The sequence below is a fragment of the Drosophila hydei genome, unplaced genomic scaffold (assembly GCF_003285905.1).
Source record: "Drosophila hydei strain 15085-1641.00,03,60 unplaced genomic scaffold, DhydRS2 tig00008139-arrow-pilon, whole genome shotgun sequence".
NCBI lineage: Eukaryota > Metazoa > Arthropoda > Insecta > Diptera > Drosophilidae > Drosophila > Drosophila hydei.
The window spans coordinates 501,769-529,433 of record NW_022045847.1 but is presented as its reverse complement, the minus strand read 5'-3'; the positions used below and the strand labels follow the sequence as shown (position 1 = coordinate 529,433).

At 38.6% G+C, this 27,665-nt stretch overlaps 5 protein-coding genes and 1 non-coding gene across 6 annotated transcripts; 3 read left to right on the top strand and 3 right to left on the bottom strand.

The window, feature by feature from the left end:
• The first annotated feature begins 6,150 nt into the window (after nucleotides 1-6,150).
• LOC111598618 lies at nucleotides 6,151-8,080 on the top strand. Its single transcript, XM_023313952.2, has 5 exons — nucleotides 6,151-6,273; nucleotides 6,332-6,519; nucleotides 6,573-6,986; nucleotides 7,371-7,814; nucleotides 7,895-8,080. Exons 1-5 carry the CDS (start codon nucleotides 6,153-6,155, stop codon nucleotides 8,078-8,080), a joined length of 1,353 nt encoding a protein of 450 aa, XP_023169720.2. The 5' UTR covers nucleotides 6,151-6,152.
• On the top strand, nucleotides 7,170-7,243 carry Trnat-agu. Its single transcript has one exon. It is a non-coding gene; the product is annotated as a tRNA-Thr (tRNA).
• Nucleotides 8,081-8,834: 754 nt separating the features above from the next.
• On the top strand, nucleotides 8,835-10,959 carry LOC111598535 (ubiquitin domain-containing protein 1). Its single transcript, XM_023313823.2, has 4 exons — nucleotides 8,835-9,062; nucleotides 9,140-9,392; nucleotides 10,139-10,379; nucleotides 10,445-10,959. The coding sequence occupies exons 1-4, from the start codon at nucleotides 8,978-8,980 to the stop codon at nucleotides 10,625-10,627; spliced, it is 762 nt and encodes a 253-aa protein (XP_023169591.1). The 5' UTR covers nucleotides 8,835-8,977; the 3' UTR covers nucleotides 10,628-10,959.
• An 804-nt stretch (nucleotides 10,960-11,763) lies between these two features.
• Nucleotides 11,764-13,506, bottom strand: LOC111598617 (odorant receptor 83a). The gene is made up of 4 exons (XM_023313951.2): nucleotides 12,955-13,506; nucleotides 12,691-12,890; nucleotides 12,081-12,630; nucleotides 11,764-11,992 (listed from the first exon to the last, which is right to left on the bottom strand). Exons 1-4 carry the CDS (start codon nucleotides 13,504-13,506, stop codon nucleotides 11,933-11,935), a joined length of 1,362 nt encoding a protein of 453 aa, XP_023169719.2. The 3' UTR covers nucleotides 11,764-11,932.
• A 943-nt stretch (nucleotides 13,507-14,449) lies between these two features.
• Nucleotides 14,450-18,485, bottom strand: LOC111598641 (alpha-tocopherol transfer protein-like). Its single transcript, XM_023313988.2, has 3 exons — nucleotides 18,357-18,485; nucleotides 15,344-15,648; nucleotides 14,450-15,282 (listed from the first exon to the last, which is right to left on the bottom strand). Exons 2-3 carry the CDS (start codon nucleotides 15,646-15,648, stop codon nucleotides 14,661-14,663), a joined length of 927 nt encoding a protein of 308 aa, XP_023169756.1. The 5' UTR covers nucleotides 18,357-18,485; the 3' UTR covers nucleotides 14,450-14,660.
• Nucleotides 18,486-22,497: 4,012 nt separating this feature from the next.
• Nucleotides 22,498-25,122, bottom strand: LOC111598640 (odorant receptor coreceptor). The gene is made up of 6 exons (XM_023313987.2): nucleotides 24,662-25,122; nucleotides 24,088-24,602; nucleotides 23,801-24,023; nucleotides 23,180-23,384; nucleotides 22,968-23,123; nucleotides 22,498-22,913 (listed from the first exon to the last, which is right to left on the bottom strand). Exons 1-6 carry the CDS (start codon nucleotides 24,967-24,969, stop codon nucleotides 22,863-22,865), a joined length of 1,458 nt encoding a protein of 485 aa, XP_023169755.1. The 5' UTR covers nucleotides 24,970-25,122; the 3' UTR covers nucleotides 22,498-22,862.
• Between the last annotated feature and the right edge of the window lie 2,543 nt (nucleotides 25,123-27,665).

The window sequence follows — 27,665 nt, the reverse complement described above, 5'->3', positions numbered from 1 at the left end:
GCACGGGGCAGCGGGCAAGTGGCAAGGGGCAAGGGCCAAGGGGCAAGGGGCAAAGGGCACCAAGCTTGGTGTTGCAGCTGCAGCAGGTTAATTGCATCCAATGCCGAAGTAGAAACAAAAGTTTTGAGCGTCCTTCGCGGCACCCCAAAAGATTTTTCTGCACTACAAAACTGACTGCAGCTCGCGACATTGCAAGTGCGGCTTGCACCTGCCCCATTTAGCCGCATGTCCTGTAACGTCTGTTCGAAGCATGCAGTTTTATGACGTGTGGCCTGTGGCATGTCCCAGGACGCGCAGCCAGTAGACTAGAGCCCATTCGCGCTACGTATCGAATCGCAACTTTATCTTTCGCTCGTCAAAATATTAATGACGTTATTTTCGCATTAGGAAGCAGCCATGACACGAGCACTCACGAGCATTTTACCTAATTGCCCATAATTACAGTATTCAATTTTAGCAGAACTTGGCTCTACTGGCTCTACTGACTCTACTGGATACCCCTGGCACGAAGCAACCCTATACAGCGACAGCGGACAGCGTCGATTAACAATGTCCGATATACGTAGAGCTTTGGGCTCAACTTGCAATTTAAGGAGAGCGATTATGCTAATTGTACCAGGCAGCAGTTACGCAGCGAGGCAAGGGGCACTCCAGATAGCTACCAAGATAGGGGTAGTCCATGCTTTACGATGTAATGCAAACAGTTTGTCATCTTAAATTAAATTCTCGTGTCTGCGTCTTCCAGAAGTGGAAAGACGAAAAGCACGAATATTCGTGACGACTGAGCAAATGAGATGAAAACTTCAATAGAGATGGAATGAGATGAAATCTTCAAATGAACTGAAATCTTCTATAGAAAGTGATGTTCAGAATTCATATACTTTTGTCTACTTTATGTTAAATAAAGTGTTCTTTAAGAAATTATTTTTTTTCTTCATATGACTACTTTGAGGATCTCTGCGAGTGTAAGGAGATACTTAATAATGTTAGGCTGTTATTGAGTTAGTTATAGTTATGTATTAATATATCAATTAAGACGCTAATGGAACTATCCAAGTTGAGCGCGTCACTCATCTGAGGCTATCAAAAACATAGCAACATGAAATTCGTATGCCTTGACCACGTTCTCTGGCACGCGCCCATCTCTAAAAGGAAGTGAATGCAGCCATGGCTGGCTGCTCCATGGGCACCATCTCAATTTAGTGCAATTAATGCAACAAATTTGTGTATTTTACATTGAAGGCTCTTTTCGGTTTTTGTTTTTGGCAAGCAGCAGTCAATTTGCATAACGAATTGCACAGCACAATATGTGGAGTATAATAAATATTTAAATTTTATAGAGTAACTCTCCTTGTGGCTCAGCACACCTCCACACACACACACACACACACACACTCACGAGACATACCCGAAAGCGTTAAATTTACGACAGGTGGGCTGGAAAAATGCTCGACATTTATGGGCAACATGGCGTCGCCCGCGGATTGGTGCAGCTCACAGCAGAAACACAAAAAAAGTGGTTCAAGCCCCGCACTCCCTTTGTCCCCTTCCCTTCCCTCCCGGTCCATCATCCCCTCGATCCGCAGCCATTTCGCATGCGCGCGCATTTAAATGCACTTCCGTTTCGTTTGTGTGCGTGTGTGTGTGTGTGTGTGTGTGAGCCTACCTTGTTGCAGCACTTGCCATAAATTCGTAACTTTGTGGAAAATCATAAAAACTGAATTTATGGCTTAATTATATACATATATATGAGCGCATATATATTTATAACTATTTATACATATATTCCTTATATATGGGAGTCTTCGGAGTCTTTGGAGTCTTCGGGCCTTGGCTGCATTTCTTGTGCCTCATTTCACGCTGATGATTAACTGTCGCACACTCACACACAGCCAGCACTCATTCACACTCATTCACTCTCGACTCGGTCTGAACTTTTCGCCTGCATTTATGCTTAAATGCGCTGCAATTGTTCCTAAAATGCAGCCTCGGCACGCGATGATGGAAAACTTGAACGATTTTCATTTATTTTTCTCTTTGCATATACCCTGCAGCAAGAGCAGTGGTAAACAGTCCATAGTAGACTGATCAGCAGGTTCTTAAGATCTATGAAGTTCTCTGAACTTGAAGCAAAAAGAGGAGAAAACAATTTATCTTGCTACTGCTTAGATGATTCATTTAGAGTTATTATACTAAATAACTGTAAGCTTAAAGTTGCGTTATTTACAGGCTATGCTCTAAGCAATCAATTCAAGAGGCCTCTACTGTCAGTAAGACCACTGCTTTAAAGGGCATCTTCTAATCGATGCCATCCGAGTTGTTAGAGCCTTTACCAATTCTGACTTCACGCCATTGTGGCCCAAGGCTTTCAAGTGCGAGTTGCTTTTGCCAGTGATTATTATTTCTTGTTTTATGAAAATATCTTTTATTGATTATTTTAATAAAAAACTTTTCTACTTTTTCTTTTCTTTGTAAGAATTGGGCTAAGCAGCGGCCAACGCAGCATTTCCCACGTTGCGAGGTCCAAGCAGATGTTATCTGAGGTCGCTGCTGCTGCTGCTTGGTTTGTTGCTGCAGTGAGGGATCTGTACACACACACATACACACACATCTGTATCTGTGTAGCTGTTGTCAGGCACCTGGCCAGACAGCTTGTCTATAAAAGCAAAGCCTGGGCAAAGAATTCCTTGCATAAAGCCAATTAAATTAAGAAATCTGATTCAGTGCCAATGATTTTTTATTTTGTTTTTCTTTCTTATGCTAACGTTTCGCCTCTCATACTTGCTACACAGGGGAAATCGGGGTATATTAGAGACTCGCTCACGTATGAACTGAATTGTAGAAACACATTTTTGTATCAGCTTCAGTGCAACCTGATTAAACTAGGAATGAAGTTAATTTAATAGACGCATGACTCTTCGCAACGAGGTACTTTCATTAAGTTACAAATTAAGCAGAGCAGAGCATTGCGCAGTCGTTTAGAATCGACAGCTTTGGGGCTTCCTCGAGTTAAGAAGGGAAAACAGGAACGTGGAACGTGAATCACAAGGCAAAGGTAAGACACAGCAATTGGTATTTTACAACAAACAGCGCTTGCGTCGAGCTTATTTAACATAAATCGAATGGCTACTGAAATACACGTCCAGGCGAGGCTTATCTACAGCCGAGGACAGTGTCCGGGCTGCAGACTCGTCCCGTCCAGCTCAGAATGCTTCTGCTGTCCGCTGGCAATTTTCATTGAGTAAAGCGAATCGAAACGACCTTTACAAGAATTGCCAGAGACGAAGTTGCAGCCAGAGACAAATCACGACCCGTAAAACAAGGCAGAGGGCAACTGACAGACAGACTCCAACTGGCCATGCAGGCAGGCAGCCCAAAGAGCGGAGGCGGGGGCGGGGGCGGAGGCAGAGGCGCAGGCGGAGGCGTTCGGCAGGCTGTCGTCAGTTTCACACCTCAAAAGCCAAAAGCCAAAAGCTGACCCAACTAATAAGCCAGGCTCCAACTGCAGCATAACAGTGAAGAGACCACGACAACAACAACAACAACAACAACAACACAACTTGGCATAATAAATAAAAGCCAAGTAGCTGCCTTAGAGTCAGCCTTTGTAACTGGCCACGTCGAAGTTTTCTGAGTCGCGTTTACACGTGAGCTTAACGCAATAAGCCCATAAATCCACTTTATTGTCACACTTCCCATTTCAAAGCAACAAAATTCAACTCCTATAGGTTTATGGCACAGATGCGCACAGCATAACATACAAAGTGGGAAGTTGATCAGCGAGAAATATGGCAAGTGGAGCTACCAGAAAGCAGACAGGCTAACACAGGCTAGTTTTCATATAGAACGAAACAATGTCAATTTTTAGTGAGTAGGTCCCGACTTGTAGATACCCTAAACATGCATTGCCTTTTATTAAACTGTGCTCGATGAAAACACAGGTGCACAGACGGACCCATGTAGAGAATAAAACGCTTCCACTATTTATATTATATTATTTATTTATAAATTGGTGCCGCCATCCTTTTGCTAATTTTGAAAACCTTCATGCAATATAAGCTGAATTTCTAATTTTAAATTTTATTAATTTAATTACAATAATTTTAAAAGTTTAACATGAATTGAAATTGTCTAAGGCTTAAACGAATCTTCCTGTTGATTTGCCCATTAGCTTAGCTTAGCACAAACAAAGCCTGAATCTCGCCATGAGCAACGCATAAACGTGGCTTACAGCAGCAAGTTGGCAAGTTGGTTGCAGACTGGCCTGGTCTGCGATTTTCACAAGTTGATATCGCAAACACAAAATGTTAATGAGCAATTTCGAGATGGTGCGAAGTGATTTCATTATTTAAACTTCTTTTTTTGTTTCTGTTATTTTTGTTGTTTGTTGCTTTGGCAGCTTTTTTTCGTCGTCTCAACTTGGGGCTTCGACTCTTGTTGTTTGGCTTTTTGTATTGACTGTTGGGCTTCGAACTATACTCGTTAACAGAGTAAAATGAGCATATTGGTTGACACGTATATTCCTAAGTGCCTTCATCTGAATTTCCAATCGGCCTTTAGTACATTTGCTTATTTTAAGCAGCTATAATGCCCATAGCTCGAGTAGTTTATATTCATTATCTCTTGGTAGTATATGCTAATGCCAGCTGACTTGGATTAATTTTATGTATTAAAAAGTTTTTATTACTGCATTAACTTTGCATAGCCTTTCCAGTTGGAGATCTAGGATCAATAAATGTTGCAGTTAGATCACAATATTCCTTCTGAGTAGGTCAACTCTGCAGACGCTTTATCGTCCACAAAAATACTAATTTTTATTTTAATTGAAATTTCTTTTAACTCGTGCGCGAGTATTATGCAGTCGGTTGCACTCAACTCAAAAAATCTTAGTTGGTTTTCTTATTATTATTATTACGCCTGGTTCATTGGGTAATGAAAACGAAATAATTTTAATTGGGTCGCTGGCAGCAACAGCAGCAGCAACAGCAGCAGCTAGCAGCACTTCTTTCATCGCACCTATAAGAAAGCAGCCAAATTAATTATTTCCTGTTAAATTAGTTTTTGTTTTCTTTTGCAATTTCTGGCATAAATTACGGCTTGAGTCAATGAATATGCAACGCAGAAAGTGTCACCTGTCGCAGTTTCCACAGCTCAGACAATTTTGAGGCTCCTCAACTCGTCTCCGAGTTCCTCAGCCACTTCAAAACAATGTTCCGCCGCATAAATGAATAGCAACTAGTCTGATCAATTGGGTCGCATTTGATGATTAAAACATAAATTGCATTGGATGCGAACCCTTTTGCGAGTGATATCACATACACCATGCGTGTGTGTGTGTGCGTGTGCTGCGTCCATAGGGTAGTTCGAGGGTTGCTGCTCGCGCACTAAAATTACACTTAATTAAACATCAGGACATTAGCGTTTTTTATTTTTTTTACTTTAAGCTGAGAGACATGGCATGTTAGTTATCCCCTTAACTCCTTGGCAAATATTTAACATGCGCTGTAAAATTAGCTCTACCCATTAATAATTCAGCTCAAAGGTGTATATTGCAATTGAGCCAGTGTATGCAATGGCAGCTAACTTATATTACTATTATTATTATCATTATTTCAGGTAAGTCGACACATTAGAATCTTCTTAGAGTAAAGAGTGCTTCAAACATCTTATTTTATATTTCCTTTCTATATTTTTTAATATCATTCAAAACTGTTAAGATAAATAAACAATTTAACAAGTATTCTCCAAAAGTTGGAAATAAAATATATAAAATATATTAAGAATTTTCCAAGGAACAGATTAGAGAATGCCAATTATTGGGCTGCATTAAGAGCTTTAGTATTGGAGATATAGTATTCAATAGATTTTCATATAGATGCAATTCTGATATCAAAAAGTAATAAGAAGAAATCTAAACTATTTTAAATATGTTATATAATATGGGTATCAAAATCTGTGCACTCATCACAGTAGCTAATAGTAAATTAGTGCAGACATATGAACCTGGCTAGATAATCAACATTTAATATACTTTTTGGAGTCCTTCACGCGCCCCTTTGCCACGCCCTACAGGATACCTGCCAGTTGTTTAGTTCAGGCAAATACACTCAACCAAGGCTTTTTATACTACTATATCGTAGGCCTGGTTGAAAATGTTACAACAGCTACTGCTGTGTCTCATATCACTAAATATATCTGGCATCTACGCAAGTTGCACCGTGACGCGCGTAATCATGCGCGTGCCTCGAGAGCACGATATAGGCCTCGTCTTCGGTAAGCTAGTAGAAGAGAACACTATTGAATAGAGTCACAAAATGCATGAGCCCAACAGATCTGACGTTAAGCAATCGGAAAAAGGATAAATCTGAATTGCTGGAGCTGACGGTGAGCTCTAATGGCGATTGCACCTTAAACTTGACCAATGGGCAGCAGCTGCAAGCGGGCACAATTTTCGGGGGTGACTTTGGCTCCATTGAACCGGGTAACAGCGTCACCGTGTCCTTGGTGTGGCCCACTGTGGTCAGTTATATTGTGCCTTAGTATTCGTTTTATTACATCAACTGCTATTATAGTCGCTTTACAATCGCGTCGGCAGCTGCCCCATTGTTATCAGCAGCGCCAATCATCAGAACGAGGTATACAAAACGAATCAAATTGTATACTTTGATACGCGGTTTGAGACCTTGGATCCGGGCAATCACTCGCTGCGACGGCGCAAAGATTATGTCGACTGCAAGAACTGGGATCAAGACTATTTGCGCAACTGCACTCCCCTCAACTGTGAGGAGCGTTATTTCGGAAAGCGCAGCTTCTACAATCGCACGACAGAGCAGTGTGAGCCAGTTCCGCCGTGCTTTGGCGAGGATGTGGTATATGATTTCTATGCCAACGAGTGCATTGATATGGACAGCTATATAACGGATGAGGAAATAGAGCAGCTGAAGCAGGGAAAGTTTGATAATAACTTTTTGGACTTGCAGCCTTATGTGAGTAAGAAATATTTGTATAGCGCCATCTATGTAGAAATATACGAAGCGTAGGCAGCGCCATCTACCGTTGATTCAGATAAGCAATTGCAGCAGCCAACTTTACTTTAAGCTTATTGTGTGTGTTGCCGTCACTGTTTAACGCTTTATCTAAATACTAAAAATTCTCATGATAATGTTAATGGCGCCGTGGCTTAGTTGGTTAAAGCGCCTGTCTAGTAAACAGGAGATCGTGAGTTCGAATCTCGCCGGGGCCTACAGTTGGTAGCAACTTGTGATTTTATTTTATATATTTATTTTAAATATTAATTGCTTTAAATTTACAGAAGACAGAGTTTTCATTTCCAAATATTTTAATATCAAGTGACTTTAAATTTGTTACAGAATACGGAGTGGCATTCAAGTGAACAGAAAATAAAACATAACGACCCCCATCGCAAACAAGCCTTAAAGAAGTGCAATTTTGCTTCTGAACTATCTTTAATTGATTTTAACAATTGTTTCCAACATCTAAAAGATCCAATAGTAATGGAGACAAAAACAATTAAATCAACAGTATCAAAAAAACTAAAAAAAAAATCAGCAGCACCCAATTCAATATTGAGAAGCTTCTACTACGATTTTTACATGCCGCTCAATAAAGAAAACAATTTGGAGGATGATACGAACAACTTTAAAGGGAACAGAACATCAGGAAGTGATAGCAGTAACAAAGACGAAGACAATAACAATTACAAGGGTGACAAGGTCAGCTCAGGAACAATAACAAAATTAACTTGGCATAGCACTAAAAAATGGTTAACTTTCATTATAACGGTGCTACTCATTGTGAGTTCATATTAATCGATTAGGTATAATCAATCAATAATCAGTAATTGTTTCAGATATCATTGGCCATTGTATTTCAGCTCGTCTTGACGTGTATTACCTATATAGTAGTGTGTCTGACCATATACAAAATTCTGGAGATTTTAGCTGGTCTAAAACCACATGAAGGAACCGGCGATCACTTAAGTAAACGTCTAACTCCGCGAAAGCAACATGTCTCACATAATGTTATGACCTCAGCTAGTTTAATGTCACAATTGAAATGAATAATTGATCGTTTTTGGTTTGTTAAATAAATTGAAAATTATTTTTATTAAATATTTACCTATATACATTATTTAATCTTATTATTGAGATAATTAAATATTAATTTTTATTAATCAAAGCGTCTATCGAACTACTAACTCGCTCGTTAACCTTTGATATTCCGTGCTGAGCAAGGCTACGAATTGTTACGCGGGAACTCAATTAAATATAAATTCTCATATGCGAACTTAAACAGTCTATTGAGCAATTTTACGAAATCATAATTCATTAAGCATAGTTGATTATTATTTTCGTAATAATTTATTCACATACTTATGTTGTTACAAGTATTGTGTAAAATGATATTTCATAAACAAAACCTAATTTAAATAACGTGATTTCATCATCATTCACTTAAAATATTTTGTTTGGCTTAATGTAACTATTTAAGTGCGGTCACATTGACTTTTTTACTCTATTCTTAACAGTTAGAAAGCTTTACATACATATTCATTCACTAACACACACTGTTAAGTATTTTTTGTTTTTAATTTCAACGAAACCAGCCTACACAATTCGAACCCTTGTTACCATCAAATTTAATTTAGTTAAGAAATACGATCAACAATAATAAATGTATTATAGTTGTAAATTTGTTGATAAAATGATCGAAAATAACAAATTAAAGGTGACTGGGAACGTTAAAAATAAATTAAAATGAGCTAGTTCGTTCATTTTGTTCAGTGATGTTCCTCTTATCGAACTATAGGAACTTGTCGACATAACTCTGGTCACATTGCGTCGAAATTGTATGTCGCGTTGTTCGGCTGTTGCTCGTGTAAAAATTATCAAAATTATAGAAACGCACAAATCGAAACCACATAATTTAATGTGAGTATTAAAACAAGGCAGCAACAATGGGAGCCTGTGTATGTCGCATGAATCCCGACAATGAGACAATGAGTGTTTCCTCCGCAAGTGCTTCGCGTCCGGTCAGCGCAGGTGAGTAGCCTTTTCGCAGCCACATCAATTTGCATCCATTATCGATATGTAATTCTTTGTTATTGTGCGTGTCATAGGGATTGCTTTGGGGGGCGCTGCGCGTAAAAATCGCCCACTGTGCCATGAGACCATAAAATGGCGTTCGGACGTACCTTTAACCGAAGGACAACTGCGCTCCAAACGTGATGAGTTTTGGGACACGGCTCCTGCGTTCGACGGGCGAAAAGAGATTTGGGATGCACTTCGAGCGGCCACAAATGCAGCCGAATGTCTGGATTTTCAAATGGCCCAGGCAATACTAGATGGCGCTAATGTATCAGTACCCAATGGGTAAGTTTAACCTAGTGGTCATTTCAAATAAGCCACATCCCCAGCCAATAACTTTAATGACGCGTAGACTGCACTAAACACTAATGACTTTTGACGCGTCCTACAAAAAATCAATAAATACAATAAAGTAAATTTAGTTGAATATAATTTTATAAACATATTGTCTAAATCACAATAACTGTTAGCATTTTAGAATACTCAGAACATGTGGACAAGAGGAGCGCTTGACAAAACAAATGTGTTAAGGCATCTAAAATTACTAGAAACAGATGTTTGCCCCAACAGTAACTGCACTGATTGAATAGTCTAGATTTCTAAAAACTGATTTGTTTCTGTAGATGTAATCAGAGATTTAAAAGTCATTTATGTTGGAATTTTTGAGTTTGGTTGATCAGGCAATCGTTTCTAGAAATGCGCTGTAGAGATCTGAGGGTAATGAAACTAATTGTAAAACAAAACTAGTTTTTTAAATATGAGTTTATAATATATGTATGAAGGCATAGGTACAACCTGAGTTTGGTATAGGCAATAAATTGTCTAAAGCGTTCTCATTTACTTTTAAAAGCTGAGTTTTGTCTGCCATATTTTAACACTTTTGTTATGGATTGATGTTTTTATTTTAAAGTTGGTTTATTGCTGAACGTAAACTATTTACTTTTTAATCTTTAAACTTATTGAATTGGGTGTGATTCGGTTTATGCATTTACCAAGGCTGGTTAGTTAAATATTAGAGACTTTTTTTGCAGCTACCTCACAGAATGTTACGATGAGTTGGGTACACAATACAAGGTGCCTATTTACTGTCTGTCATATCCAATTAACATTGTAAAAGAGGAGAATGGACGAGATTCGCCAGCTGAATACTCAGAACCCGTAGATGGAGGAACCGAAATCTTTCTTAAGCTGCGCATATCATCCTCAATGACTGATGTTAAACTGCCGGTATACTCTAAGGACACGGTGGGACAATGCAAGAAAAAGCTGCAGGTGGGTTACAATTGCAACTAATTTTGATGACAAAGTTTGCTAATCTTTTAATTTATGCTATGCAGTCTGTTGAGGGAGTTGATGCGTGCTGCCAACGTTGGTTCTACAGTGGTAAGCTGCTTGGCGATAAGGTGCCCATTGATGAGTGCAGCATACACCAAGGCTATGTGGTGCAGGTCATTGTTAATACGGAGCACTACAATCACGACAACAGCACGAGTATTGTTCACATGTCGCTTGCGAGCTAGCAATGCACCAACTCCCAACTAGTCATCATAGGTATCAACAGCGGCAACAAGCTTTGTGAACAGCATCAACAACCGGCTAACAGCAACAACAATAGCAACAACGCCAAATACTCAGGCAGCAGCACAATGAGCTTTCATATAATGCACAAAGAGCAACAACAAAAACATCGACAGCAAACGTATTGCATTTATCAAAAGCACCTGCACAATGCTGATAGCCTTGTTTTGTTTTTTTTCTTTATGGCTGTTCGCCTTGTTGTTGTTGTTGCTGAATTGCTATTGCAATACATACAATTCTGAGCAAAAACAAAAATTTATGAAAAAAGCTTAAAAATATAAAAATGAATCATATATAAATATATATTTTTTTGATAATAATTATATATGTTAACAAAATTAAGCAGTCGCTATGAAACATAAGCTGTATAACCAGATGTGTTGAGTAGCAATTTTCAATAATGAAATTCACAATTGAAATTCAAATAAACAAATGTAAATTTTTTATGAAATCAAAAAATATGTAGAACTGCAAATCCAGAGAAAAATGATAAATAATTAGAAACTGTTTATTAACTAATTATAAGCGAATAACGCAAACATTTCTAAGTATTGTAAAAATCAAAAACAACAAAAAATCAAGCAATTGTAGTATTTGGCTATAATAGACCAACGAAGCAATTAATTTGCTTTAACTGTTGAAATACTACATCAACTTTTTATACTATACATGAAGCATAATTGTAAGAGTGAAAGCCAGGCACAAACTGAATGCAACAAACGAAAACAAATTAAATTGTTAAATATATTTCTTGCTCATTGTAGTTAACAGAAAATAGTAGGAAATGGTTCAACAAGGAAACGTAAATATTGGATAGAGTAAACCCAAGTACCTTATAAATGTATATGATTTTTGCTTATAGTTTTAATGCCATAACAAAAATACAATGAAGCGGTTATTTATTAAACAAAAACTTTAATTTTGTATGTTTTTCTCTTAAATTATTTATTTCAATATTGAGATAAGAATCGAATGCAAAAAATGCAATATTTGAACGTTCGTTTTTATTATTTAACATATATGTTTGAGCGGCGAATGTAATCGTGAGCCAGCGTGAATTATTCATAAAAAAAAAACAATTAAATAATTAAACATTAAACAAAATCAATTCGTTTTGTGTTTGAGGTATTGACATGCGTTCGATGTCTCTGCCATTCAAAGCTTTAGTGTATTACTTTTTATGAATTTTTTTTAATTTTAACCATTGTAATATACAGAATAAAATATAAATGCGAATCATGCGTTCTTTATCCACGCGCATCCATCTTTCGCAGAAGAGTCAAGAAAGAAAAGGCCGTTGTGATTGTCTGTAAGGCAAGACAAATGCGTGACATGACAATAAACATAAAGTGGCAAGAATTCATATTTTTGTATATATCGATAAGTGTCACTTACACTCCTAAAGCGGTCCACATTCAGATTGCATATTTTACCAGCCGTCAGTCGAAATGATCGACGGGAATTGATGAGGAAAATTATATAATCGCTTTTCAGTTGGCGCATATGGAGCTGCCAAGGACTTCGCCAGAGAGCATCTCCGCATCGCTGACTATTCTGATACACCACATCAGCGAAGTAGCAAATAATAAAGAGCTCATACAGGACTAACAGCAGGTACTGACCCAATGATACCATACGCATGATGGAATTCGCCGTTGTACTCTTTGTCGAAACAAAAGCCACCAGGCACATGAGAAATGTGACTTCGGCGATTTTAAATAACCAAATGGGATTATAGAAGCGTTCCATTTTTTGTAGGATAGAAATGATATAGTGATGTTGCTCCAGGCACTGCGTTAGAGAGTGCCTGAAGGCAGTGGGAAAATCCAATCCGTGGCTTGGCCTTCGTTGCTGTCTCAGTTCTGTCATTGGTGTATGAAGCTCTAAGGAATAGCTATATTGATTCAATTCAGCATCTGCCACGGATTGTGCGTCCTCAAGTTTACTGCGAATAGGAAAAGTTTAGATGTGGACTGCATGAATATGCATTTGCAATGATAATAACCTTAACTCCTCTATGGTGGCACCCATCTTCAAATAGCTAGTAGCTAGTATATTTTTTAAGCTGCAGATCAACACATCATATTGTCCAGATATTAGAATAGCCAAAACCATGTGAAAGCCACTTGAAGCCGCAAAGGCAGCCGCCACTTGAATCTGGCCAACAGCCTGAAGAAAAAACACCAACTCGTAGACAATCGGTTGCTGAAGAAAACAGAGATAAGCTAGAGAGCCCGCCCGCAGTATGTAGTTAAGAATCCAGACTTACGGTATAATCAAACGGATACCAACAGCCCAAGGGCAGAGATCTGTCTCGGTATACTATAGGTAGCACTAGCCAGAAAATAGTTCCTATAAAACAGCAGTAGACATAACTTTTGATCCACAGATTAGACTGTCGCAGAGATCCTCTAGCTGTCACATATGTAAAGCCGTGAGCCGAACGTGTCTGATATTTATCATTAACTATGCTGATCATCTCGTTTAAAAGGTTGTGCCTGAAGCGTCGGAAGTAGAGCTTCATTGTAATGGTCCACAGATAAATTATCGTCTGTATAAGGCAGTTGACAAGGAACTCTAGATCACCTTGCCCGTAGTAAATGTAGATGGAGCACATGAATAACAGCGCAATGTGCCCACATACGAAATAGGTAAATATCTCATAAGTCCAATTAAACACTGTAATTAATAAACTTAGGCAACTGTTCCGATATCCTGTTCTCAAAGTATGCATTGCAGCCACGCGCATTGTCGATACGATAAAGCTGAACAGATCGCGGCGTTCGCTCGATTCCTCGTTGGAATTACCTGTGCACTTCATGATATTCTGATTGTTTGTTATTTAACTCAGATTTGACGCTCTTAAATAGACTCTCTATTGAGTTATTTGTATTTATTTTCCTCTAAATTATTGGTTACAAGCCAACCATTAGGCTTATAAAGTTTTTCATGAATTTAAATATATTGTTAATAAGTTATTAGATCTATTTGCCCTACTTCAGCTGAAATATGCCTGTGGGAGTATAGAGGGAAGCCAAAAATGAAATACGTCTGATGCAGTTAACCGACTGTGTAATATTCGTTCGGGATTCAAATTCGGCTGAATTTTGCTTTTGAATTAAGGACAACACTCCATTTGGGCAATAATGTCTCAACGGTCAATTCTTGCTCCGAAAATGGATCATGCGAGTGAATAGTGCATCATACGAAAATCTTGCTAAGAATAGCGTAGATATAATCGTTCCGAGATAAACAAAGGAACAGCTGTGGAATCAAGTGTTTAGAATATATCGAAAAACAAATATTTAAATGTTAAAATTTTTTGGCAAATTACTAATCTAAGATCTATGCACTGACTAATCTATGATCTGCATAATACTCATTCCCGATCCCAAAAGACATGTAAATATATTAAAAAAACTTTTATTTTCGTTATATCTCACTCAAAGTCCATATAAAAAAAACATATTTCGATCTGGAGAGGAGGGCAGATGTAGCTGTAACAGAGCATAAAACCAATATACTCTTTCCATCTAGTGAACGAGTATGAATACTAAAAGTATTTTCTTTAAATTCTTAATTATATTAATTTGCATTTAAACTTTGTCCTAAGTTTTGTAAACTTTCGAAGCTTAATTTTATATTCGACACTCTAAACAGAAAAAGTTCTACATGGTAATTTATTTTCAGGACATATTTATATATATATATTATGCATTGATACGGGCACAATCTTATCTGGTAAAGCAATTCAAACGAGTTGTGAACTTTGTATTCATTCCTTAATATGCTGTGGTTTCTTTATTGTAATTACTGCAATTTAGGGCGATGTGAAACAACATGAAATACATAGATGGGGAATGAAGCATAAAGCGAACAATATAAATGTGAATGGACAAAATAAATGGTTGAATGGTTAATTGGTTAAGAAAATATATAAGATACATGTGAAACATATTGAATATAATTGTAATCTCAATCTATGTTTAGTTGACGGAACGTGCCCTCCATGCCAAATAGATCATCGGTAGTCTTTGGTGCACCTGGGCGCAATGATTCATTTGCCTTCTTGTCCTCTTGCTCCTTGAACCATTCGGTGTTGTCAGCCAACTTCTGCTTCCACCACTGGTTGAGCTCAACAATGGGTCCAGCCTTGCCGCCATATTCATTGGGCAGCAGCTCACGGGGCACCACCTTATAAAGGCTCTCAACATCATTGTGGAAGGTGATACGGCTGCGAATCTTCTCCTTGACGAAAGGCTTCACAAAGTTGAAAATGGTATCCACCAATGGCGAAATGTTGATCACATGCACCTCCTTCACCTTCACTGGGTACGCCTCCTGCACGGCAATCAAGAACTTCTTCACCACCGTCGGTGAGAATTTGGCAAAATGTGAGGCGCTTGCAACAGCTGCATCCAAAATGAAGACGTCGCCAGCAATGCCCACGGACTCCTCCGCCAAGCGGACATCGCCAATCATTAGAGCCACCTTCATGGCATCCAGAATATGGTGTGGCTGGAAATCGCAGTCAATGCCTCGAATGAACGTAATGCGACGTCCATTGGGCGTAATGCCTGGCAATGTGGGGCAGTGACTGTAAAAATATATAATATATTGGAATAAACTCTCAAATGGTTCCTGCTGATTATAATTACACATAGTCCAGCACAATGTTGAGTTCCTCGCGATTTATGTCACGGTTAGAGAAGAACTCGGGCACCGCATTACGCATCGTGTAGTACATATCGAGCTTCTTCTTCACCTTCTCCAGGCTGAATTTGCAGCCTCGCAAGAATGTCGTCAGACGCATATCATCCATATCTTTCGGCAGATGTGGCTGAGTCTCTAGCCACTCGCGGATCAGCTTAATGTCGCGCTCAATATCTGCGGGATCTTCAGGCTCGCGCAGCTCCTCGCGAATGCTAACGCGCTGTGCAGGAGTTGGATGTAGCATCATCATCTGATTAAGTAGCGAGTGAGAAAGAGTGGGAAATACAATTTTGATTTAGTCGTAGAGCTAAGAAAATATTTAGAGCTGTTCAAGCTAAAACTAAATTACCTTCAATTCGTATATTGTAAAGAATAAACTAAATGGGTTTTAGGACCGGTTAAGTGCCTAAATGGCAACCCTCGCTTTACTCTCTATGATGCCCGTCAAGCCCATTTGTTGCTTGGCCAATCATTATTTTTGACGTATTATCTTTTTATCTAAAATTCATTTTCATATTTTAATTGGAATACTTAGAAATCTCAACTTGAAGTCACACGCGACTGCCTCGATTCATTAACATGGCCAGACCCCTTATTCGACTCTCTATACTATACATTCATATTGTCAAAATGTTTCTTGCTGTAGTTAGAGCCAGGTATAGAGCCCGAGTCATAGCACTGTCACGCCCACTTGCGTAAGGTATTTAGCTGGGCCCAAATCAACTGCAAAGCGACCTTAAAAACACAACTGTTCATGGTTCACGTTTATTCGGCAATTTCAGTTGACTTTTGATGTGCTATCGGCGATTGCAACAACAACTATATATGAGTCCATAAAAGTGAGTGCAAAATGCGAAACAAACTATATATACGTATGTTTGTAAATACGTAAACAACACATTTCGCTTGAATAATGTAGCTCTTATGCAAATTCAAAACGTAGAAACAGCTGGAACTAAATTCACCACTAAAAGCCGGGATGTCTTAATTTTACTCGTATTTAAATGTTTCTTTTATAATTTTGCTGTGGGCTTGGCTGGGCCTCGCTTTGACATCTCAATCGGTTGCAACAAAGTTGTTGCTTCTGTTAAAACTGAGTTTTGATTCTCTCTGCGGTTCAGCAGGTGTAAAGCCACATTACATTGTGTATATTATATTATGTATTGGTATCATAATGTTTTCGTAAATCAGCTACATATAAAGAGGAATTTTTAAAATTGAGAGGAAACATGTTTGAATTTCCTTTTCATATATCCATGAATGCTTTAACTCTTTATCTATTCTCAACGAATTTTGCAATATTTAAAGTTTTATTTTAAAACTGGGTTGTGTTATACATGAAATTGTTGGGCAAAACTAATTTCTTATACTCCACTCCATGCTAAATCATGTCTGCACACAAAATATTGGTTAGTGCGATCAGCTTCAAGATTTCAAGATAAATAATATATTTACAACACATTTGCTGCTCTGTGCAATCGGCAATTATTGCGGCAAGCACCGAGAAAGCGATTGTATCGAAACATTTTGCGGTTCGCTTCAAAAATGTTGAAAAACACAAAACGAACATTGCAAGATTATTAACCGCGTGTTGAATTCTCCCAGCAGGAGCAACAGCAACTGCAATGAGCCTAAACAATTACTGCCGGTTGCAAATTTGAGTATGGTGGATGTAATTTTTGGGTCTGCATGTGCTGCGCGCCCATTATGAGGCAACTAAACTCACAGTTCTCTATGTGTACTCATGTGGCTTTATTTTTGCTGTTGCTGCTGCTGCTGCTGCTGCTAATGGCCATTACGTTTATTGCGAATGTTGCCTGCAACAACTTCAAATATTGCGAAAATCTTCGCGAAACCAAATGTAAGGCGGTTAAAATAGAAACGGGTTTATTGCTTGGCTTTTGGTCTTTAGCTCTAGCTGACACTCTGTCTCTGCTTCTCTCCGTATCTCTCCCTCTCTCTCACTCTCTTTCCCTACTTCTCTCGGTTCTCTTGTGCCTCCGTCAACGCCTTATGCTTGGACATATATTCATACATTATATGCTATTATTATTGTTATAACTTCTACACACTGAAAATGGGAATTTAGGGTATTATGTTTGAGTCGCAGTAAATGACAAGGCAAATGGAGGCGGCGGGGCCTATCCTATTGGTGAGTCGTCTATGTCTCGAATGATTGAAGCGGCTCCTCGACACGCTGCTCAGGGTATCTCCTAGTCGGGCAACCTCCAAGAGACCACTCTTACTTGTTATTATTTTAATGTTGTTGATGGTGCTTTTGCAACTGCTTAGTAACTGTGGGCTCTTAGGCACATTAATGGCTCGAGTTTTCCCCCTAAAGTTGATGAGGGAACGGATTCCGTATATGAACTAACTTATAAGTGTTGTTGTTCTTGATTAAGTTGAAGAGTGAAATTGAGCAAAGTGTGGACCCAGTCATTGCTGCTACTGCACTTGAATGCAATGTTTGCAGTTAAATATTTAATTTTTATTCTACTTTATATTGAAATGACATATTTCTGTTTTGTTTTCGCTTTTGTTAAGACGATAAAGTCGGATATTTTTGGTATTTCAATTGAAATTCTTGCAGCAACAATTTTCAGAGCTTTGTAGAATTATTGTTCAGTATCACAATTGACGTTTATTTATGTGGATTCCATGCCAACCTGTGGTCATTTATTGTGTGGTCAGCTTCATGGAAGAAGACCACTTATGATTACAATTGTTCCTCTTTAAGCACAACTTAACTGCACATGGTTTGCACAAATTTTATTTTCGTTAGCGCACTCATTAAAATTCCATGCTGCCTTTCGACATGACAATAACATAAAATGCAAAAATTTATAATGGTATGCGGAATTTATAAAAGATCGGCTAAGAGACCAATTCTTTAGGGTTTTTTAATTTTCTTGCTGAACAACCGGCTGTATGTAATGTTGCTTGAGGATTACGGCTCACCTTGAGTATGTTGGTTAGTCAGTTAGTGGTAATCCTTATATGGAGGGTTTTTTGGTTGAAATATCCAATAGGTAGCGCAGGAGCGGAATGGATAGTGGAGCCACACAACTTGACCGAAGCACTGAAGACGATAACTAAATCTGAACGTCTCGAAACAAGTTACAGCACATATAAATACTCACGAGCAGCCAACAAAGCGAACGAGCGAAACAGCCAGCTGACGAACGACGACGGCGATGACGACGATTGCAATAACAACAATACGAGCTGAAGAAAACCGAAAGCCGTTAAACAGATCATGCCACGAAAATCGGCCAAAGAGAAAAATCTGCACGAACCAGCAGCAGTCGACAGTCTGCGTAAGTTTTCACGGCACCGGCTTGAGGGGATCGAGGGATCGAGGGAATGAGTGAGGTTCGTGGACAGGAGAGCTACGTTGCCATTTGCGCAAGATAAGTTCAATGAGCGCACGCCGGCCACAGACCCGCCACGCACCACTGCCGGTCATTCAAGCCATTCAGACTGCAGCAATACAACGGTCAGACCCAAATTCTGTCAGCTGCTTAGCCAAGTTTCAAACCGCGTTGCGGTTGTCGCTAGCCACGTTTGTGCCTTAAGTCATTCGATTTTTATTACCCTGAACCCATCATATATACGAATTAGGGTATTCTGTTTACACATAGCCACATAAAGTATATATAAAAATTTACATTTATATACACATATAAATATATATGTATAAAAATAAATATATATATATATATAAATGTATATAGCTTGTGTCTGTCTGTATGATCGCGGCGATCTTGGATTCTATGAGATTTCAATCTTGTATATCAAGATTTTAACATAGAACGCGCTAGTTAATTTAATTTCCATTTTCATATTTATTTAATAATAATAATTTATTTAATAATAATAATTTATTTAATAATAATTAAGATATTTGAGCATATGTCGGATGCCTTAAAAGCTTTATGAAAGCTACAGTAAATATAGACAAGTTCTTAGATTGTAATTCAAATTATATATATACAAAGATTACAGTCTTTGTAACGGCAGCTCGGCATGGTGTTCAGGGTATCTTCTGGTCGGTCGGATAAAGCACTCTTAGTTCTTCTCATTGATTGTCTCGGGGGTGTTGAATGGGCTGGCCCGCACTTTGCTATTTTGTCAGCTTATTAATAATGATATATGTATGTATTTTTATATAAAAATATAATATTTCATCTTTCCATTACCAAAGCTATAATAATCAATTTAGCTTAGCCCCGCCATTTCATGGCGAAATCTATGCAGCACACAAAATGTGGAGTAAAATCGCTGCCAATTGGCGAATATAATTTAAACGCCTTTGCGTGCACATTGGATTTCAACTCAAATCAGTTTTGCCATAATTATTTCAGTATTTTTTTCGACATTTTTTAATTAAGCAATTTAGCAAAGCAGTCCGTAATATGAAATTTTTTTACTAACAAAATAAGTGTCGTTGAACTTGTGTCAGTGGCAATAGCATTTCCTGATTTTCATTTAAATGAAAAACGTTTTCCATAATGCATCGCGACCATAACTTGGCAATGGATTGCGTTAAAGCTTCGTTTTGCTTCTGATTGCCCACAGTTATTAACACTCGGTAATGGGTCTTTGTGAACAACACTCAACACTTCAGTGTTATAGGTTACGCATATGCTAAATGTCTCTTTATCATTCTTGAACTTGAAATCAAACGGGATTGTTCCCAAGACTGACTAGAATATTTGGCATCTGATGTAAATCTATGATATATTATATGTTGAATATATGTATATATTTAAAACAGAAGAATTCTGTTTACCTAGTCAATGCATTGCATTGGTTTCATACTATATTCGGATTCATATTCATATGAAATCTGTAGATACAAACTTGAACTTTGAAATATCGCTCAATAAAATGTCAAGATATTTTGCTTAAATCTGCTGGGGGCGTAGTCAATCGGGAACTGCTAAAAGCTTTTTAACTGGAGACCTAAAAGTACGTGAAGTCATCGGCAAATAAAAGCTAAACGCTACGTCAAGGCCAAGGCAATTTGGCAATCGCATGCTGTTGATCGCCACTAAAGATTATGCAGACATCTGTTGTCCATGTGTGTCCATGCCCTTAGGAAATCTTAAATTGTTCATTTTACACAGCTAGGATTTACTAAATCTTGTTACTAATAATTTAAGGAGTATACCAAAAAGTTGAGCTATTTCTAAATATATGTGACTTCTCGATTAAGTCCAATGGTTTACTTTTGGTTTAGCATAAACTTTCGCCACATAATTATGTAATTTATGCAGTATGCAAAACTAAAGGTAAGTAAGACAAATACTTTAATGCTGCACATGTAATGTTGGCAGTTTATTAATCTACTCAGAGGAATTTGTGCAGAGGCTATAACAAATTCATGAAACAATGTCAAATGGTGTTTATATATATATATATATATATATATATATATATATATATATATATATATACGTATCTCTTAAATAAGAAATTAAAGTCATGGAAGTGTGCCCCCTTTCTACTTTCTTCCTCACCTGTCTACAGTTGAAGCCAAACAACAACTACTTAGGGGCAACTACAATGATAAAGAGTAGAAAACTAATTAAACAGTAGACTAATAAATTAAGCAGCTGCTACCCACTTTTGTTGTTGCAGTGTGCGCAAGTCAAGAAACTTTCATTGCCAGACGAAAGTCTGTGCCATAAAGAAATTAACAGCAACCACTCCATGTTAGCAGAAGAGGAAGAGGAAGAGGAAGACGAGCTAGTCTTTACCTCACATGTGAGCAGAAGAGGAAGAGGAAGAGCCAGAAGAGCAGAAGCGCAGAAGAGACGCAGCGCGAGAAAGAGCTGAAGACGAGCAAGTCTTGCCAAAGTCTTTAGAAGAGGAAGGTAACTTGTTGTTACAAGCCCACAGATACGAATAAAAGTACATATTTCGTGTTTCCTTAGCGCACACTGTTTTAGTGTCAGGCACATGAAAGCTGTTAGAAGATATAAAATTCCATCTCCAAACACCAGCCCCCAACTCCAGACCATCGGGTCTACAGCCGTACAACCGTATAGCCGTACTGCCGTGGCCGCAATTCAAGCAGAGTGCGAGTTGTGTAGCGTTCGCTTGAGTTCAGCTCGGTTCAGTTCAGTTGCAGTTGGAGCTGGGGTTGGGCAATTCGAGAAATCATAAACATAAAGCGCGCTTTCAAAATGTGTGACTAACTGTGTGTCTCTGTGTGTGTGAGTGTGTGCGTATGGTTGTGCGTGTGTGTGCTTTTTAAATTACATTTTTGCCACATTTCGTTCAAAAAACACTCAACACACTTTAATTGCCAACTTCAATTGTTGCAGTAACGGACTTAGCTAACAGTTGATTTTGTTGGCTTTTAGTGGGGCTGCCAAAAATTTCAAATGAACAAAATGGGAAATGGCAGACTCGAAATCGGCATTAATAATTTACATTGAATTAAGCGAGTTTCGCTCATCTGTCCGTCAAAAATTGTTGGCACGCAGCGAAGCGCGCCAGGCCCCAGAGCTTCATATATCTTTTTGTACACGAGGGGTGGCTGGCAATGGGCGTGACACTTAAACAAACCAAGATTATGATAATAGAAATGCAAGCAGAATGTTCTTAAGCATTTTTGTCTTGTTTGAATAAATTTGCTTTGGAATTTATTGCTCAGAATATGAAGAAATTGTCGACCCTCAACCCTAAAGAAATCGGAAATGGGCAAGGGATATAGTATATATATACATGAAGCAACCTCGTGTAACAAACAGCTAGAGGGCTGATCTACTTCATTAAATATTGATACAAATAAATATTTCAACTGGGACTTTGAATCATAGCTCGAAAACCAAAACTACTCAGAATCGAATATTTCAGGTTTTGCATACCCCAATTCTACCCCAAAAGCGAAAGGGAAATTCATTTCAAAATGGCTTTTTGGCCACTTCAAATAGCAATTATATGTTTATTTTTATACACCGATTTCATACAGAGTGTATATCTAATGCCGAGTAGTGGTATGTGTGTATGTTTCTGTTTGTCTGTGTGTGTGATATCAGAAAAGTTGAGTGGTTCACAGCGACTCTTCTGCACTTCGGACTAGAACACTCTTGCTTGTTTCGAATATAATTTATTTTCATTTTGAGTATGTATATAAATATGAATTTGTACTACAAATTTATTTGATTGCGTCTATTGCTTGCATTACAATAATTAAGAGTAGTGAAAAAATGGATAAAAAATGTGCTTAGCTAGTAGTATAAAACTAAAACTCGCGGCTGATATTCGATTGCAAGTAATTATCTGTTGGGCTGGTATTATTCGGGGTGTCAAGGATGTACCTTGATAAAGCAATGCGTAATTGCAGCTGCGTAGCTTCGTAGGCATCGTTAGATATTAGCTTTGACAAAATTTGTTGACACGGACAACAAGCGATACAATTTCCTCAGATTTGAAATGGGTGTGAAGCACAGCTCATTTGAGTTGCACCAACACCATGAAGTAGGTGACAACAGCACCGAGCACCTGCAATTTACAAAATATTATACATGTTGATCACTAGGACAGAGCAATGCATACCGAGGCAAACAAATCCAGCGAGACAGTAAAGAACTTCGCACCCGATATGCTCATAGCCTTTTGACACTGTTGGCAAACGATCTGGACAAAAGTCTTGGCCTCTTCAGAGCCGTCATACCAATGACAAGAGTAGGCAGCCTCCATCACAGACGAGCTCTATGTGCGAGCAAATTATATTAGTTACTCTGCGAGCACCATGCATGCTTACTCACCTCTTCAATCAGACGGTTGCCAAAAATGCAGAAGTGAAACACCTGAGCCAGTGCGTAGCCCAAATAGCCAATTACCGTAAGCGCATACACATTAACGCCATTGATCTTGGTTGCCTGATAAGCCAGCAAGGTGAGCATAATGGTCGAAACAAGCATGTGCAACAGTAGGGCAGCTCCGTAGGTATCTCCGATGGCAGCCACCAAACTAAAGATATTAAAGGAAAACATTAGACTAAGAGTGCGCCACTTCACTTCACAAAAATGATCGATTTTTATCGATAAGCATATGGACTCGTATTACTTATAATATATTTATATATACAACGGACAGACGGTCGGACATTCAGAAAGAGAAACGTACATGGCTAGATCGACTCAGCTTATTATTCTGTTCAAGAATATATATTCTTTGTGAACATAAATTTTCACAAAACCATCGTAACCCGAATTACCGTTATCTGAAAGAGGGCTTATTGTATAGTTACAAGACTAAATCAGGCATTAAAAGATAGATATATCGGGAAAAAGGCTACATTTGCAGCGCTGATGCGGAAGCAAATTGTATTGTGGCTTTTCACAAATCGCACGCAAATCGTATCTGAGATGCGGCACTGAACTCACCGGACGACGTGCTTGTGACGCTCCACCCAATACTTGATAGCACTGCGGACCATCATTTCCTGTTTTTTGGTGAGTCCATTGGGATTATTGCCCATGCCGTTGCCATTGCCATTTCCACCAGTATTGAAGGACTGCAGCGTGGATGGCGCCCGAAACTGGGCTCCCCAATCTGCTTTAGTGCTGTAGATACCTGTCATGTCCATGTCGGTGACGGGCTCCTTCTCTGTAATTAAATACAAGCTAAAGCTTAAGCAAGCAATGCTCGACTTACGTCAAATACCACGCACCCTCATTATGTATTAGCTCGGACTTAGAGTTGGCCGAGAGCGATCTAAACAGGGCGGCCGAATTGGGTCTGTAGGTGTCGAGGGAAGCGGACAGCTCCATTAGTGGCTTCATTATGCCCTTCAGATGCTGCAATTGCTCACAGGCGAAAATTAGCCAGGAGCAGAACATAACGTCGCACAAATTCGAATGCACCATGGAGAAGAGTACGTAATAGACCTGGAGTACGAAGCTGATCATGTAGAACATGCCATGACTGGCATCCCACGGATAGAAGGCTTTAATAGGCAGCCTGGGTATCTCAACGGTTATACTTGAGTTCGTCTCCTTATCAACTGCGAATTTCACACTGTCCCCAAAGAAAGTAATCGTTGTCCAGGCCGTTGCGGATGCGAACGTTGTCAGCATTACCAAAAAGAAGAGCTTTCGCATTTTAGCCAAAGCTATGGAATGATAGCGAGCATCCGATTCCGCAAACAGGGGATGCGTGTTGGGTTGGTTCCAGATGTTTAAAGTTCTAACAGAAACAAGCTTTTAATTACAGTTCGCAATCTCCTGAGTACTATCTTCGTTCACCTGTAAAAGTTCTTTTGATTCACGGCCAGATAGACGAACTTTACAATACAATGCGTAAAGAATAAAGTTGTTATCGTATTTCCGGACAGCTCGTTAACCTCTTCGGCATTCAGCGCTAGATTAACCAAGATAAATGATATGTGCATTACGATCACTACCAAATGAACCGATGAGTAAATCCTCTTGAAAAAGATGGTCCCTCCAGTGAAGCTGTGCATAAACAGTCCCGAGTATCTCATCGCCCGAATGTTGGGCATCAGATCGGCAACCAAGCCCGTGTACTTGCTGGGCTGCATTGATGTAGCCATCTTGTCACAAGATCCGTAACAAAGTTAGATGTTTTCTTTTTATCCTTTGATCTGTATGTAAAATGAAAAGTGCTTAATATGGCGTCCCAGTCCTTAAAAAAATTAAGTAATAATATTTCCATCATTATTTAATTCACTCAAATGTAAAGTTCCTTGATCTTGCTTAAATAATTGTCAATAATTAAGGAACTTTAGCTTTGAAACACTTATCAAACTACTGCACTGGCTCAGTAATTATCTTGATGTCAATAAGTGAATGTAAATTCCTGTGGATATCGCTGCTGGTTAACTTGCCTGCTTCGAGTCTTCGATGGTAATGAAAACACAAATCTCGCGGCACTGAAAGTTTGCTAGGAAATCAAATTTCCCTTCACTCATTCATTGGTTAAATACATACTGAGTACATGTAATTCAAGACCTCGACGGACGTGGACTTTTCAAAATAAAATTCACACGCAACGCCTACACCCAACGCCGCAGTTGGTTGCGCCCAACTGCTTAATACTCGTTCGTGCATTCAAAATATTAAAACTTATTCAAAAATCCAACTATCTGCAGATGCCACTAACTCTGATACGCCCTGCAGAGCTGAACGAATGTGCTTCAAAGTCTATGAAGTCTTTAGAGACGGCCAGGCAGATAGCACGTCAGGCAGTGTGCAAAACCAATATACTCATTTGAAATCGTGAACGCACATAAAATCTGGATTTTCAGGGGCCAAGTACATAAGGCAAGGACACGTCCGTTCCACACTAGTAAAGCAAGCGGACTTTATTGGTCCCTTCTGCTCTGCTCTGTCCCTGACACTATGACCGTCTGTGCATGTTAATGAAAAGCTATGGCCTATACAATTTACAGTTGGCTATAGTGGCCAGACTGTAAGATTCCCACAATTAAATTACAAGCTACACAGTTTCGCCCCTGTCTCTCCTGATAAATGCGTAATGTGCAATTGCAAAGTGTGCCATTGGCTTCTTTAGTTGCTTCTTAAAGCATCTGTTATATCCATATTTTAAGTACATCGATTATTTTCTGTGGCCGCTAAGGCTGGTTGGCTGATGGTTTAGTATATTATGTATTTCACATATATGAGTACATAAGACGTAGTAGGCAGGCATCGACATCCCTATTGCCCTGCAATTGTCATTAATGTGGACGGTAGACGATATAATTATAAATTAGGTGTATACGAATTTGAAATATAAATATTCGTACATCCAAGCATATGGTTAAATTTTGTGTGTGCATGACGGTTGGACAGTCCACATGAAAAATTAGGAATCAATATCAAATATGGAATCAAAGCAGTTTCGTGTGCTTGTATGTATTTCTTTGTGTGTGCCCCATTCTACTCAAAATCAAAATTTATTCGCAAATTACTTTCAAGCTACGTGGCCTTCGAGAAATGGGGCCTGAATAAATGTTTAACAAAAGCGAACATCAACAACAACAACAACAATAATAAACTGATTGAAAGTACATGTAACAAAATATCTCTACAAATATGTCTATGTGTGTGTGTGCGTCAGTGTGTGTGTGCGTATATATGCAGCGATAAGTGTGACCAATGTAGCCTTTTCCTGCCAGATCTGTGCGCTTTTTTACATGTAACAAAATATCTCTACAAATATGTCTAGGTATGTGTGTGTCTGTGTGTGTGTGCATATATATGCAGAGCTAAGTGTGACCAATGTAGCCTTTTTCCTGCCAGATCTGTGCGCTTTTTTACATGTAGTAAAATATCTCTACAAATATGTCTATGTGCGTATGTGTGTAGCGCTCAGTGTGGCCGATGTAGCCTTTTTCCTGCCAGATCTTTCCCTTTTTACACTGGCTAACAATGCATATGTCTTCCTTTCAAAAAACGACTCCTTATCTATTTGATTTAATGAAAAAATGGTGAATATGCTAAGAGTTAAATATTGCGACATCGTTTTTATTACATCTTTTAAAGTCAAAGCGCAGAAAATCCATTTAGTTCATTAACATGTATCAAGCTGTGCTCATCACATTCTATATTTATAGCTGGCAAATTTGGTTATGTTCAATTTTCAATTTCCTTCTTTCTGCCCAACAATTTCTTGGAACGCAAAGCATTACGCCGATATTAAAGTTAGAGATTTTGTATTCCAAATATAGACTTGTGTAGCATTGCCATTAAGGAAGTTTGGACCTCATCATTAAGGATACTTTAGACCTCATCCACCTCAGACTGACCTATATTTTATATTGAAAAAAACATCATGTTTTTATCAAATTTAGCTTGTTTTGTGTATCCCAAGAAAAAAAGTTGTCTGATATGTAAACAAGGATGAGCTGCGACCCCTTTAGTGGTTGACAGAAAACTAAGAGAACTAATAAAAAATGCTCAGTTTTTTATTGTAAGTCCTTTTGTTCAGTTCATCCACATTTCTTTCATAGTCTTCTTTTGCTGCTGGCAAACTCAGTGATGCTGTCAGTGACGCCAAGGAAATGTTGACATTGTTATCCGAAATATAGGAAAGAAGAGAAATTACAGAACTGGCATAAAAAGCGTAAAATTTATTATTATTTATTTCGTAAAAGTGCGAAAGATATCTAAAAATAAAATATCCAGAGAATGAGAGATCATAAATTCTGGTAGGACTGCCGAGTATGTGGCTATGCATGCTTGTGCCTGTCTGTTTGCTTTGTTCTCGCTGACAGTCAGGCCGGAA

Excerpts from the sequence above, each read along its gene's own strand:
- LOC111598641 (XM_023313988.2), bottom strand. The coding sequence starts at position 15,648 with ATGATGATGCTACATCCAACTCCTGCACAGCGCGTTAGCATTCGCGAG. Across the intron at positions 15,283-15,343 it reads AACATTGTGCTGGACTATGT|TCACTGCCCCACATTGCCAG; the intron begins GTAATTATAATC and ends ATATTTTTACAG.
- LOC111598535 (XM_023313823.2), top strand. The coding sequence starts at position 8,978 with ATGGGAGCCTGTGTATGTCGCATGAATCCCGACAATGAGACAATGAGT. Across the intron at positions 9,063-9,139 it reads TTCGCGTCCGGTCAGCGCAG|GGATTGCTTTGGGGGGCGCT; the intron begins GTGAGTAGCCTT and ends TGCGTGTCATAG. Across the intron at positions 10,380-10,444 it reads AATGCAAGAAAAAGCTGCAG|TCTGTTGAGGGAGTTGATGC; the intron begins GTGGGTTACAAT and ends TATGCTATGCAG.
- LOC111598617 (XM_023313951.2), bottom strand. The coding sequence starts at position 13,506 with ATGAAGTGCACAGGTAATTCCAACGAGGAATCGAGCGAACGCCGCGAT. Across the intron at positions 12,891-12,954 it reads GGTATCCGTTTGATTATACC|CAACCGATTGTCTACGAGTT; the intron begins GTAAGTCTGGAT and ends TGTTTTCTTCAG. Across the intron at positions 12,631-12,690 it reads GCCACCATAGAGGAGTTAAG|TAAACTTGAGGACGCACAAT; the intron begins GTTATTATCATT and ends TCCTATTCGCAG.
- LOC111598618 (XM_023313952.2), top strand. The coding sequence starts at position 6,153 with ATGTTACAACAGCTACTGCTGTGTCTCATATCACTAAATATATCTGGC. Across the intron at positions 6,520-6,572 it reads CCTTGGTGTGGCCCACTGTG|TCGCTTTACAATCGCGTCGG; the intron begins GTCAGTTATATT and ends CTGCTATTATAG. Across the intron at positions 6,987-7,370 it reads TTTTGGACTTGCAGCCTTAT|AATACGGAGTGGCATTCAAG; the intron begins GTGAGTAAGAAA and ends AATTTGTTACAG.
- LOC111598640 (XM_023313987.2), bottom strand. The coding sequence starts at position 24,969 with ATGGCTACATCAATGCAGCCCAGCAAGTACACGGGCTTGGTTGCCGAT. Across the intron at positions 24,024-24,087 it reads CGAGCTAATACATAATGAGG|AGAAGGAGCCCGTCACCGAC; the intron begins GTGCGTGGTATT and ends ATTTAATTACAG. Across the intron at positions 23,385-23,800 it reads CGTCACAAGCACGTCGTCCG|TTTGGTGGCTGCCATCGGAG; the intron begins GTGAGTTCAGTG and ends TAATATCTTTAG.